We start from the raw sequence: 13,599 nt of genomic DNA, 5'->3' as shown, positions 1-13,599 counted from the left end.
AGGATGAGAGCCAAACTCGCAAATATAGCAAGGCCGAGTTTTTCACAGGCCTACTTGGAAGTTACTCATCATTATGCTCCACCTGATACAAGCAGTCACAGTAGGAACAAGAGGTTGTGGGATTAGGATGAGGCAGGAGGGAGGTTTGGAAAAATTGGAAAAGTCCATTTTGAGACCCCAGGACAAAAAGGATAAGGCCAGAGGCTCTTCAACTCACCAGGACTTGCCAGGTCCCATTCTGTGTGGTCACCTTCTGAGGTCCATCCCACCCCTGGTGACCTGAGGTGGGGCAGGCAACTGCAGAACACCAGTAGACAAGAGACCTCTGCTCTGACCCAAGCTCCTCCCTAGTAAGCTGTGTACCCTCATCAAGGACTTAACCTCCCTGGTTTCAAGCCTCCCTTTCCTACGAAAACAGATGCTCTTTATTTCCCCAGGGCTAGCAGTCTGAATAAACGATTTCAATAATGGCAGAGACATAGTTCAGCACCCCATCTCACACTGTACATGGATACTTCAAAAAGTTCATGGAAAGATTCCTGTTATCTTTGAATCCTACGTTCCCACAAACTTTCTGAAGAACCTCATTTGCTGAATTAATAAAACTAAATTAGCTTCAGCACATTTATTTATAAAAAGTAGAACGGTAACCACCTGCCTATCCCAACAGGTTTCTTTGACAATCAGCTGTGATAACAAGAGGGACAAGCAATACCAATGAAGGATAATCACTATTTCAAAACTAACAAAAACGTCAGTGTCAGATGAGGCATTATAAGGAAAGTGATACCCGGCAAGTTAAGTGAGTAAAGCAACTCATTTCATTTTGTTTTGAGCCTCTGTTCCTTCATCTGTAAGAAGAGAACGTGAACGATCTCTTCTGTTTGCCCCTCCCAATTCACTCCACCCTCTCCTTCCTGTCCTGTGCCCCCCCAGTGTAGACCACATTTACAAGCCTCCTGGCTGTCTGGCTTCAGCTGGGTTTGCCCAACAGAAGGCACCAGCAGAAGTTTGGAGGGAGGAAAAGAGAGAAGCCAGGGTATTTCTTCCCCCATCCCAAACCCTGACGGGAAACTGGGGCTGCACCTCTTGACCAAAGTTCTCAGTGGCTCTCAGGTGTCCTCTCCACACAACTGTTTGGGTAACAAATCACTCCCTTCACCCATTCAGGTCTAAAGGTGGACACAAGGTCCTGCTGATACGAGCCATGGGTTCCTAAACCTTCGCTCCTGATTTCCCTGCCCACACCTTTATAAAAACAGTTGTCCCTTTATTAACTTTTTCTCAAATTATCCTAATTTGAATGGGCCATCTATTTCCTGATGGGACCCGGGATTATACAGGAGATATCCCACCTCATAAGATTACAAATTAGAGATCACGTTACTACTAGGTGCCAGCCACTGGATTATAATTACTGTTAAGACAATTACAGGACGCAGGAATTGCTGCTCTCAATCTACAAATGAGAAAACCGAGGCTCAGAGAAGTTAAGGGATTCACCCAATGTCACACAGGAGTGGAACAGAACTGGAGCTTTAGTCTCCAAACATGGAAACCTCTACCTTTCCATTTTTATTACCACCGTCACGGTCAATACTTTCTCCTACTCCATCCAATTTCATCACCGTCGTCATTCCTAGGAATAAGGTTTTCTTTCCACCGTGGTGTGTTAAAAGTGGGAGCTCTGGAGTCGGTTGAAAATACAAGGCCTGACTCGCCACTGGCAGGAAGCGTTATCTTGAGCAAGAAAATTTCCTCCGCTATCCTCAGTTTCCTACCGTAAACGGCGATAACCCTACTTCTTGCATGGGGTTGTGGCGAGCATTCGATGGGATAATGTCCGCAAAGCACCGGGCACGCAATAAGCGCTCAAATGACAGGAGCTCCGGTGCTCAATAGCGGTTTCGAGGCTTTGGCGGCTTTATTACCCTCGAGGATCGGGGAGGCGGGCGGGGGCCTGGGCACCCGACGGAAGGAGCCCCCTGTCCACCCCCGGGCCCACCTGCTCCTCCAGCCGCTCGATCTCCAACTGGTTCTTCTCCTCCTCTTCGTCGTACTCCCACTCGTACTCCCCGGGGGAGCTCTCCGCGGAGGAAGCCATGGCGTACTCCTCACCCCCATCGCTGTCGCTCACGCCTTCCTCCTGCTGATCCCACTCTGGCCCCATGGTCTTGTACGTCGCAGCGGCCACAGCTCGCGACAACACCTTCCTCCTCGTCCGAGCCGCCTTAACTTCATCCTCCTCTCCCTCAGTCTTGGGGCCGGACTTGGGCTCGGCCTCCGGTTCCGAAGCCGAGGTTGCAGACGCCGTCGCCATCTTGCGCTTCCAGTGACTCTCGGGTCTTCCCGAGGCCGCCGAAGACCGGCTGAAGTCGAAGCTGCCCGCGGCGCGCGCCTGATCAAAACCCCGCTTTCTTGCAACCGAAATTGGAGCTGGGAGCCTCGGATGACGGGAAAATAGCGACATACACACAGTTCATATTGTGTTTATATACCTGTAAAAGGTCCCGTCAGAGAAAAAGCACATTAACATGGTATGTGTTCCGTCACCACTTCGGACAGAAGTTGGGTCTTTGGACAGGAAGTAGAGGCCATAGAGGAAGTCAGGGAATGAGCGTGATGTCTGTAGTTAAGGGTTTGGCGCCATCTTGGGAAGGTCAAAGTGATTCTTGAAATGAAGCTTACCTAACGCGGCGTCTGACCTGGCGCGTGGTTCAATCTCCCCAGCAACTGAGCCTCAAACGCAGAGAAAACTCCAAGTCCTCGGGGAAGGATCGATTGCATCACTCAGGAGAAAAATATGTTTCCCAAAGAGATTTCTCCCCTTTATGTAATGCCTGGTACCTAGTAGGCGTTACTTACATGTGTGAATTTTCCTGTTTTATAAGATCATACTCTGCAAACCATTAATAAATTACATTAATAAGCATTTCTTTAGAAACGCTTAATTGCCAGGCATTGTCACATAAAGTGTAACAGTTTGCTGTTGACTCACAGAAAAATAGTTATAAACAGTATAGATATATATATATATATTTTTTTTTTTTAAATCAGGACATGATGTTCGTTTCCTTCTTAAGCTTCTCATTTTTGAGGTAGTAAAGCATTGATGTGTTTCTCTATTGCCTTTCTCCCTCATTAGCAACCTTAATGGAGCAGGAATTTTGTCTGTTTTGCTTTCCATTGGATCCCCAGAGTCTACTATAGTGCCTTGACACGTAGTACGGACTCAACACAGTTGCTCCATGAATGAAAAAACTGTCCTTGAATTAGTATAAAAGAGAAGATCGAGGCTTAGTGAACCAATTTTATTCGTCCAGGGTCAGACAGCCAGGAAAAAGCAGAACCAGGTTTCTAACTCAGGATTATCCAAGTTCGAATCCCAACTCTCTCAGCGACCTGCTCTAAACCTCAGCTTCCTTAGCTACAAAATAGAGTTAGAAAAGGTGGACTGGGTTGTCCTCTGCACGGCATTCCGGCAGTGTGCTTTTAGAACGCGAACTTGGGACCCGTGTTCCAGCATCCTCACGTCCCCTCCCATCCAGAATCCCACACACAAGACAATCCCCCCTAAGACTTCAGACCTTCCGCTCCCCGCCCTCCCCGAGGGGCGTGGTCAAGGAGGAGCCCAAACGCGGACACGTGCTCAGAGCGGGAGGGCGCAGGCGCGAAGCCTCGGTGACGTCAGAGGGAGTGCGCTCTCAGCTCGGAGCCGACTCGCGGGCGCGCCCCTCCCCTCGGTGTCACTGGGGCCGGCGCAGGCGCAAGCCGGCAAAATGGCGGCTGCTGGAGCGGGCCGTTTGAGGCGGGCGGCGTCGGCCCTGCTGCTCCGGAGCCCGCGCCTGCCCGTCCGGGAGCTGTCAGCTCCAGCCCGGCTTTATCACAAGAAGGTAGGGACGGGAAAGGGTGTTCGCGAGGTCCGCACCACCTGGGGGGCGGGAGCGCAGACCGCCGAGGGGCCCCAGGCGTCCGGGCGCCCGGCAGAGACCCGGGCTGGGAGGGGCGGCGTCCGGCCTGGACGGAGGGACCGTCCCCTCCCACGTCTCTGCCTCGACTCACTTTCCCTCGCTGCTCAATAACTAATTGCAACGGAAATACAAATAGCGGCCGCTGATCGAGCGGCGACTTCGTGCCTCCCACCTTTAAGCTTATCCACAGCCCAGGAGGGGGGGTTCTGTCATGACTTGCCATTCTGAGTCCAGGGACACACACACTCACCCCAGAGCCCTGCTCCCGCTTCAACCAGGCCACTACCCCGGCTAAGTGACCCTGGGCAAGCCCCTCGCTGAATCTGTTTCCCAAGGTGTAAAATGGGGGTCTCAGCAGTCTCCTACAAGAGGTAAAGCGTGTGGGGTCCTCGGCATGGTGCCTGGCACATAGGCTTAACGTATGCAGACCATTTATGGTGCTGTCACTGGGGAGCGTATAATCTCGAAGGGGAGTCAGGCACGTATCCCACAAGCGTAATGTTTTTGTTTCGTTCTTTGGCGGGGGTGTGGGGGGAGGAGGGATAGATGCGTACTTTGCAGCCCCTTATCTTCTAGGGCCTAAAATTCCCTGGACATAGGACTCACTCTGGAAACAACTAAAGAATGCCGTAAAACAACATGGCGTAAAAAGTCCACACTGGGTATTATCTTGTGGGTCCTTGGGCTTGAAGTCAAAATCCATAGTCGATGACGAGGGAGGAGACTGGAAGATTGGGGTACTTACTGCTAACTGGTAAACCTCAAGGTTGTTAAAGCGTTCTGTGTCCCAGTTCGAATGCATGTTTATTCTGTTCTGGCTTCAGCTCTTTTACCAAGGGCTTCACTCCTCCCCCACCGCGGGTGTGTTTTTTGTTGACAATCCATGCTGAAGGAACTTTGGGCCGGTAGCTTTTCAGCCACCAGGGTGCGCTGCTGCCCCAGGATGATTTCAGGGCCCTGAAATACACAATGGCACTGCTTTTATTTTAATAGACACAGACGGACGTATTCCATAGCATTGCTCCTTCTGTTAACAGTTACCTTGAGGCTTCTGAGAAAGCCTTTCATTCCTGGGCCATAATCACTTTTTAGAATTTTTAAGTAGTAATCCTTATCCTTTAAGAATGGCTATTTGAGGGCATCCTGAAACAGTCTTGCTATCACTAGGGACAGGGAATATAGTTTACTATAGAGATAGGTGATAGGTAGACAAATATATACTTTATTAATATCTATAGGTAGATATATATATAGTTTACTAAAGAGATAGATGGTAGGTAGATACATACATTTATACAGGATCCAGAACCAGTCTGCCCGAGTTTAAACTGCAGTACTGTCATTTCTAACTTGTGACCTTAAACTACTTAACGTCTCTGTGTCTCAACTTTCTAACCTTTACTATATGTAAATAATAAAAGCTGCTTACTCATAGGGTTAAAGTAGAGATTAAGTGAATTTATAATTCTAAAGTATTTAAAACAATGCCTAACGGTAAGCATTTAATACTTATATGTTGTTAATATAATCATTAACACCATTGCATCTTTTAATTTTACCAACTTTGTTTACCTTTAAACATACTGCAGATAAATTAGGAAGATGTTCAAGAAAATAATAGGAGGTTTGTGCAATTTTAGAACAAACATATACCTGCTGTTTTCTCAACAGGCCATACCCCTTTATTCTTATCCCTGAAAATGATCTGTCAGGAACATGACCCTTAAATGGAATAAACTGATTATTAAGGATAAAAAACCTTTGTATCTATTTCCCAACCCTTGTAAGTTCAGACATCTCTTTAACCCAGGATCACAACCCACATGTACGTTAATAAAGAAAAACACAAGCTGTTCATTTGAAAATTGACTTTTATTTTAAAAAAGTAAAAAGAGAATGGTTATTTTCAAATAAACAAAAGTGCAGTTTGAGCCCAAATCTGGTGACTTGGGTGGGTAAAAGTCAAGTAATTGTGGGTGATTAAAAACTCTATGGATATAAAACATGATTTTGCTGATTTTTGTTTCCAGTGTCTCAAATCTCTGAAGGTAGGTAGCAAGGAGATATGAAAGGAGTTTGGATCACAAATGGTTCTCACTGACATGAGTGTAGACCTTCCTTCTCGGGTGAAATTTGGTATTTAGCAATCACCTGCCAGGTTCAGGTTGCTGCCTTCAAGGGGCTTACCATCAAGTCAGTGATCATGATTTCTCTTAATCTTCTCATTTCAGGTTGTTGATCATTATGAAAATCCTAGGAATGTGGGGTCCCTTGACAAGACATCTAAAAATGTTGGAACTGGATTGGTGGGAGCTCCAGCATGTGGTGATGTAATGAAGTTACAGGTACTGGCTGATTTTCATCTTTAATGGTAATAATAATCCCTTTGCTTACACAGTGCTTCAAAGTTTGCAAAACATTTGCACGTACAGCATTTCATTTGGTATCCATCTTTATTCCTGTGAGATGGGGTGGGTCGATGTTATAAATGATTGGAGCAGGGACTCGATCTTAGTTCTCCTGCTAGTATATTATTCTGACCTTTCTGAAATGGGAAACTCATCTCACTTTTCTACTCACCGTATCACCTTAAATTCTAATTTCAGCCAAGTAAAAGGTTTTGTGAATTTTACCCATCAAAGGAAAACCCCAATGACCTAGCAATCCCCAATAAGACAAGAAAAGCAATAAATCAAGCCTCTCTCCAAATTGGAAGCAACGTGATGGTAATGGCTGGCACTTTGGGTAAACCATAGCTTTATCCACAATCTACTTCTTCATGTTGAGTGGGCAGCTTGCCAGAGGACTTCATACCTATCTTGGAAAACAGAAATAAGGCAGGAAGGAACCACTAAATACAATTTGGTGCCCAAGAAAAAAGTATTAACCAGAGACTTTTTTTTGCAGACTCACCCAGTGTTTAAAAAGGCAGATTGCCCCAGCAGCTGTGAGCAGAGGACTTCATATCCAAAAACCAGGCTAGGGTTGCAAAAACAAAAACAAAACTGGGGTGGAGGGTCATATTTTCCAGCTGATCTTTACCAGCTAGGTCTGTGTAGTTGTTGCTGAGTTTCACTTTTCATCACTGAGCTCTTTGAAACAAAGCAAAGTTAACAATTCATGCCATAACTTACGGTGTGGCTAGCAAGCCCAAAGCACCTAGGGAAGGCCCCAGTGGGTTACCACGTTCTAGAGGGCAGCCCCAGAAACCACTGCTTCACTCTTGTCTCTTTTCTAGATTCAAGTGGATGAAAAGGGGAAGATTGTGGATGCCAGGTTTAAAACATTTGGCTGCGGCTCTGCAATTGCTTCTAGCTCGTTAGCCACTGAATGGGTGAAAGGGAAGACGGTAGGTTGCTCACACATTTCACAGAATTAAATCACATTCCCTGCAAACCTGGGTCTCGAAAGGTCTAGTGAGTCAAAAAAAAAAAATAAAGTAACCATGATTTTTTCAAAATGCTACTTTAAAAATTTTTTTTTTAATTTCTCTTATCCAGGTGTTGATTAAATTATTCTCTACATTGGGAATTATGGGTCATTTTGTTAGGTGTTCGGGTTTTTTTGTGGTTGATCACTTTTATTATTTGGGGGGTTTGAGTGTTTTGTTTTGTTAATTACATAGAAAAAAAGATTTTCACCTGCGCCTCTAACAAAGTAGAATAGAAAGTAAATTTTTGGCTTTCTCTAAGGTTGCTGATGTTCTTATAATTTCTTAGGAGTCTAAGTCAGGTTGGGTATGTTGTATGGTGGTTATTTTCTTGTTTATTTTCCCGCATCATATTTCAGGAAGGATTCCAGGTGATTTACAAAGATTGGTGAAATAAACTAGCCTGTGTTAAAAAAGGTATCAAAGAATCAAAAAACAACAAATGTGGGGCAAAATGAACAAACAAATCAGAACTATGATCCAGATGGCTGGTTGGCAGGCCCTCTGAGGGTGGAGACAAGGGCCGAAAGGACTGGCCGGTTAACACAGTTACAGGTCACAGGTTCGGATCCCCATACTGGCCAGCTACAAAAAAAAAAAAAAAGGCTGGAACATCTTTTCCACCCTTTTCTCTATCAAAACCTCCTTCCCCAGCAGAAGCAGAAGGTCTCAAACTCAGTGAAGAGCTGTACCTTCTAAAATCAAGCCATTAAAACCTCTCAGAAAAGCCAACCTGCAGGGTACTCATCCTTGCAGCCCCAAGGGACCCGGTTCAGGGAGCTGAGTCATGAAGGAGCTTGTTTGGGGAGCTGGCAAACTCCCATGGGCCAATGAAGCACAGACCTAACCTGTCCTGGCAGGAGGTGGCTCTAAAGTGACTTGTCAGGAACTATCCTCAGGAAAAGGGGAAATGAAACAAGTACCTGTGCTTCCAGGACCTGGCCTTTAGGGGGCTATGAGTTGTAATCAGAAAGTGGGTTAAGAAGGCCTTTCTTTAACCTCGAGATCCTTCCATCTGAGTTTCCAAGAGCAGAACTTGAATCATAATCAAGTGGCGTTAGCAGAACTGGGAGATCAGGGGACAGTCAGATGTAGTCAGGGAGTCTGGCTGTTGGGAAATCTGGCTTTCCTTAAGGCAGTGGGGCTCTGTTCCACATGGATAAGGACCTCCCTGCCTCACATTATTCCCCAACCCTCAGCCAGACTCCAGGCATCCTCTTCAGTCTGTCTGGAGGAGATTCTTCTTTATGCAGAGGATGAGCCTAAAGAAAGCTCTCAGTCTGAGACCTGGCTGTGCCTCTGTCATAGTACTGGAGTGCCACTGGCTTGTTGACATCTTCCGACCTTGCTGATGCCATTCAGCACTTCTAGTCAAAAGTTTATTCTAAATATTTGGTATAAGGACACCAGAGAAACTGATACAAAGACAGCATAGGAAATCACTCCTTTTTTTTTTTTTTTTTTTTTTAAAAAGGCTCCTGTTGCTGCCCTCAAGCAGATCCCTAAGAGACTTCTCACAGGTTCTGCTCCTGGCTTGTAGAAATGCCTTGGCCATCCTTGCTTGCCCCAGCCAAGCAGCATAAGTGTGTATACCTCATACTTGAGAATCCCAGCTGCAACTTTGACATGCAAGTAGGAGTCCTAAGAAGGCCCTTAGCATTTTGTTTTGAGTTATTATACAGAGATCATCCCCCCTGACCTGTCCTGGGGGCCTCTTTGTCATTCCTTTTTCATCATCTGGCCCTTACAAGACACAGCTTTGCTAAAGGTACTCGTCTTTTGCTTATGCCTCTCAGGTGGAGGAAGCCTTGACCATCAAAAATACAGATATTGCCAAGGAGCTCTGCCTCCCTCCTGTGAAACTGCACTGCTCCAGTAAGTCTCTGCTCTCCAAAATGCCAACCAGCTGGGACACTTGGCAGTGATTTCAATTTGCATTTGTGACAGAGTAATGACAGAGTCCTTTTAGATCATGAAGTCCCTCTTTATCACCCTCAGAGAACTAGAGGTCATGGGTCTATCTTTATAATTCCGGGAGGGCTGAGCTTGTGGAGTCTGTCCTTGTAACCTTCAGAGGGCTAAAGCCCCCGTGGTCTCATAGCCATTTCTACAAGGGTCATGCCAGGAGGTGCTGTCCACAGATGGCATACTGAGCACCTGATGGCCATCATTTCTAAACCTCAGAAACATCCTTGAGTCCACAGTAGGTGTCGTTACTGCCCTCTTACAGATGAGGAAGCTGGTACTCAGGCAAAGGCCCACGCAGCTCAGAAGTGGGAGAGCCAGAATTTAATACCCTATCTTTGATTCCAAAATCTGTGCGTTCCCACCACACTGTAGCAGAGGAGAAAACTTGGCTCTCACCATAATCCTGTTCATTGTGTATTTCATTGCTTCCTGTCTAGGTGCTGTTGCTCTGGGGATCTGCATCTGCCTATATGCAATGACTAAGCCTGGTTGTACAATATCCCCCTCTGCACCATCCTAAGAGAAAGCCCAGATGCCCTAAGACTTATACTTGGCTTTCCAGTTTAGTCTCTATTTAATCTAATGCTTTTTCCATCCTCTCTTAACCTTCTCAGGGAATGAGAAACAATAGCCTTAACATATTGATGGAAGTTTACTAATAACCAAATTAGTTAAAAATCAACAGAGAGCCAGGCCTCTTGCCAGGGTAAGGCTCACAGGAAAAGAACCAGGTGCTGGTTTAGGGACATACTAACGGAGTCTTCAGGAAGCTGCTAAGACCTGAGTTCTTTCCACTTGAGCTGGAATTTTATGTACCCATGAAGAAAGGTCATAGCTTATAAACATTTTCACAATTTCAGAAAAACCCCAGTCTTTTCATGAGGCCTTTTTAGGTACTGAAACCTTGAGCTAATGTTCTCTGTGCTGTTTGCATGCTTTCTGCTGTCATTCCAGCTCTCTCTCTTTTTATTTTCCTCCATAGCCTCACCTTTAATATCGACTCCAAATAAAACTTTTCAAACTTGGGATCACCAGAGGGTGATGTGGCAGATGCCATCCCATCAACAGGTTGACGTGACCTAAGTTATGCTAGCTAGCTTAACCAGCATCTACATTTATTCCAGATTTTCAGGGGAGTAGGGAAGAACTAGCATTTGTTGTGTCCCTATTACATGTCAGACATTTTCTGTGAGTCCCCACACTGTCCCAGCAAGGAAAGCATGATTATCCCAGTTTTACAGAAGAGAAAGTGGATTCCAAGAGGTTAAGGAACTATCCAGGTTTTTAGATCTAAATAGTCTGTGTCTCCACAGCCACCTACAAGAGTAATCCAGTTCAGGAAGCAGCTGACTGACTTTCCAGGCTTGCTCCTCAACCCAGCACCCTGGCTCGGTCACTCTTAAAGCCTCTCCCAGCACCATTGACCTCCAGCTCTCAAAGATCCTATTCCTAAGACCATTTCTTCAGAGTCTAGAAACTTAGACTCTCTTTCCTTCCATTACTTCTAGTGCTGGCTGAAGATGCAATCAAGGCTGCCCTGGCTGATTACAAACTGAAACAAGAACCCAAGAAAGGAGAGGCAGAGAAGTGAGCCTATGATGAAGCCTCCAGCAGGTCACATCATCTCTTGGCCCACCCGTCATGCAGTCACCTTAGATGTTCAGAAGCCCCTCGCACTGCATAGAAGAGCTACAAGATACGCACAGTATTTGCTATTCACATTGTGACTCTAATGCAAGCAAAATACAAAGTTTAATTGTTCTGAATCCTGTGGTTTCTTTCAGCTCACTTTTATCGCCTTAACCTAGTTAATGTATATTTTGATTGTGTATATGATCTCAGAATGGAAATTAATAATGAAGTCTCAAGTTTTGATAGCCCATGAAATGCATAAATATCTAATTTTACCTGGAGTGATTTGGGGGAAGATTACCAATAAAATGCCTTGGTCTGATTATTTGATAGAAATAGTTATTGTACATAAAACAGATCTGCATATATATATATATAAAATAATAAATAAAATAATATAAGACAATGGTTTTCTATAGTAAGCCTTGTTTCTTGGATCCCTCACTCACCCAAAGTGCTACCCAAAACCCTTTGGGGCTCCCAACAGCTGGACCATGATGACATACGCACCTTCTGAGCAAACTGGACAATAAAGGCCATGTACAAGCAAGTGCACAGAATGCTTTATGAAACGGGTGAAAGGAGACAGTTGTTGCTTTTCATTGCTCTTTGCAAAGTAATAGATTGAGATTGAAGATTCTTTTTGTAATTTCACTGGTTTGTAAAATCCTGAAATCTGAGAAACATTGGCTGAGACAACACCCTAAAGCTGTGCACCAAATATGTAAAGAGCACCTGGGGATGAGCTTAAAAGGCATGTTTCTAGGCCAGGCTTCTGACTTCCGTCTGGCCAGATGATTCCAGTGCTCCTGACTTTTGAGATGCTTGTGGGTTTTGTGTGGTGGTCAATGAGCGAAGCCAGAGGGAAGAAATATCCATCAATTTTCTGTTCTGCACAGGCGTGATATTTCTGGTTCATTCTGAACTGTCTGTACATGTACAGTGCACCTAAAGTTGTTTTAAAAACATTCATCCCTGGCTCAGGCATGGATAACAGACATTCTAATCACTGTCCCTCCTACCGTGATTTCCCCCCATTCTGAGCTACTCACATGCGGATCTCAATGAAGGAGGCCCAATTTCCAAGTGAAAACATGATACTGAAATATTGACTACTATAGTCGCAAATCTTCAGCTTCAAAAGTAAGATGTGTTTGTTTTTTCTGATGATAGTTTTTTTGTTTAGACATAGGCAGGCTGCCTTTTCTCTTAAAATACCCCCTTTGTTAAAAACAAAAAATGCTCTGAGTTCTGCTGTGGGCACAGAACTTCAAAGGCTGTTCCCTCCATAGTCTGTGGAAAAGGCCACAGACCAGGGCCTTTATAAGAATCTCAAATTAGAACCCTGGGTGGAACCATGTAAAATTGTCCTGTGTGGCATGTTCTATTTAATTCACAGTCCTAGGCTGAGTTTGTCTCCCTTCTTTATTACATGTGGCAACACTGCAATTCCCCACCACTTTTCCTTGTGATTTTTAAAATGAGACATTTCTGTCCCAGTTAACATCCTCTGAGAGTTGAAACTGAATGCTGCACATCAGATGGGCTCATAAACAGTTGAAGTAATATCACCAAAACAGCCTAAACCTCAAAACACGTGGTTATGTAGCTAAAAGAAATGAATATTTAATTTCCAGTAAAGACACCCCTTTGCCCAGACAAATCTAGTTTTAGCCACACGAGGGCATTGTGTGCCCTTCAATGAGCTCAAGTCTAGGGATTTTTCGCAGTCTTCAAGTGGGTCTTGGCATCTCTAAGTAAACCTTTCCGTGGGAAATGTTGACAGAGAAGTTAAAATGGTCTATCAAGCACCCTCACTCCAAGGCAGGCCCTAACATTTGCAATCCTGTTAATTCTCATGACAACCCTATGAACTGGAAATTTTTTCAAAAAGGACACTGACTCAAGAGACCAACTGATTGAAGTCAGCTGGCTTGGGCTGAGTGACCCAAAGCCCATGCTTCTGCCTTGTTCCCTCCTGGCAGAACACACCAAGGATTCTAACCACACATCCAAGGTCACCCATGCCTTGAACATTCACATGACAAAGGTCAACCAATACAGGATGAGCCCGATGCACTCATTTGGCCAACTTGCTGCCAAGCACTGTGGCCCTCACCCCGACCCTGGCTGCACATCACAGTCATCCAGGAGCCCAATTAAGTCCTGATGCCTAAATAAATCCAATGCCCTGGAGGTGGGGCCTAGTCACTGGGATCACCCGATGGGCTGGGTGGGTTTGTGGGTGGATGGACACATAGAAGAGTAGAGAGAGAATGGATGGATAGACAGATAGATAGATGGACAGATGGATGGATGGACAGATGGGGAAACAGAGGCTCAGAGGTGAAATGACTTGCCCCAGGCACACAGCTAGGAAGTGGTAGATTAGAGTTCCGGCTGAGGTCCCCTGCCTGCCTCCTACCCCCTTCAAAGCACCACAACACAGCTATGACCCCATCTCTAAATTTACCTTTCTCAACTTGTTAATACCTGGATTCGGGCCACTTGGGACCACATCAAAATGCACAGTTTTAGAACCTCACACTAAGTGTTGTCCTATAAAAACTACCTGTCTCTATGATGAGTTTTCTTCAG

At 45.2% G+C, this 13,599-nt stretch overlaps 2 protein-coding genes across 3 annotated transcripts in view; one reads left to right on the top strand and one right to left on the bottom strand.

Moving 5' to 3' along the window:
- The window catches only part of SART3 (spliceosome associated factor 3, U4/U6 recycling protein), a 35,311-nt gene extending 32,976 nt beyond the window's left edge, over positions 1–2,335 (bottom strand). For both annotated transcript variants that reach the window (XM_063087267.1, XM_063087268.1), the window contains exon 1: positions 2,006–2,335. In XM_063087267.1, the coding sequence (XP_062943337.1) occupies positions 2,006–2,320 (315 nt within the window). In that variant the 5' untranslated portion in view covers positions 2,321–2,335. The remainder of the gene's footprint in view (positions 1–2,005) is intronic.
- Positions 2,336–3,725: 1,390 nt separating this feature from the next.
- ISCU (iron-sulfur cluster assembly enzyme) lies at positions 3,726–11,415 on the top strand. Its single transcript, XM_063087151.1, has 5 exons — positions 3,726–3,893; positions 6,203–6,316; positions 7,210–7,320; positions 9,198–9,276; positions 10,878–11,415. The coding sequence occupies exons 1-5, from the start codon at positions 3,780–3,782 to the stop codon at positions 10,958–10,960; spliced, it is 501 nt and encodes a 166-aa protein (XP_062943221.1). The 5' UTR covers positions 3,726–3,779; the 3' UTR covers positions 10,961–11,415.
- Positions 11,416–13,599: the final 2,184 nt, after the last annotated feature.

Source organism: Cynocephalus volans, chromosome 2, assembly GCF_027409185.1.
Source record: "Cynocephalus volans isolate mCynVol1 chromosome 2, mCynVol1.pri, whole genome shotgun sequence".
In the NCBI taxonomy this organism is placed as follows: domain Eukaryota; kingdom Metazoa; phylum Chordata; class Mammalia; order Dermoptera; family Cynocephalidae; genus Cynocephalus; species Cynocephalus volans.
This window is presented reverse-complemented; position numbering and strand designations above follow the sequence as displayed.

What these genes read in the sequence shown, in the direction of transcription:
- ISCU (XM_063087151.1), top strand. Translation starts at nt 3,780, where the DNA reads ATGGCGGCTGCTGGAGCGGGCCGTTTGAGGCGGGCGGCGTCGGCCCTG. An exon ending in CCCGGCTTTATCACAAGAAG is followed by an intron (nt 3,894 to 6,202) that starts GTAGGGACGGGA and finishes TTCTCATTTCAG; the next exon opens with GTTGTTGATCATTATGAAAA. An exon ending in GTGATGTAATGAAGTTACAG is followed by an intron (nt 6,317 to 7,209) that starts GTACTGGCTGAT and finishes TCTCTTTTCTAG; the next exon opens with ATTCAAGTGGATGAAAAGGG.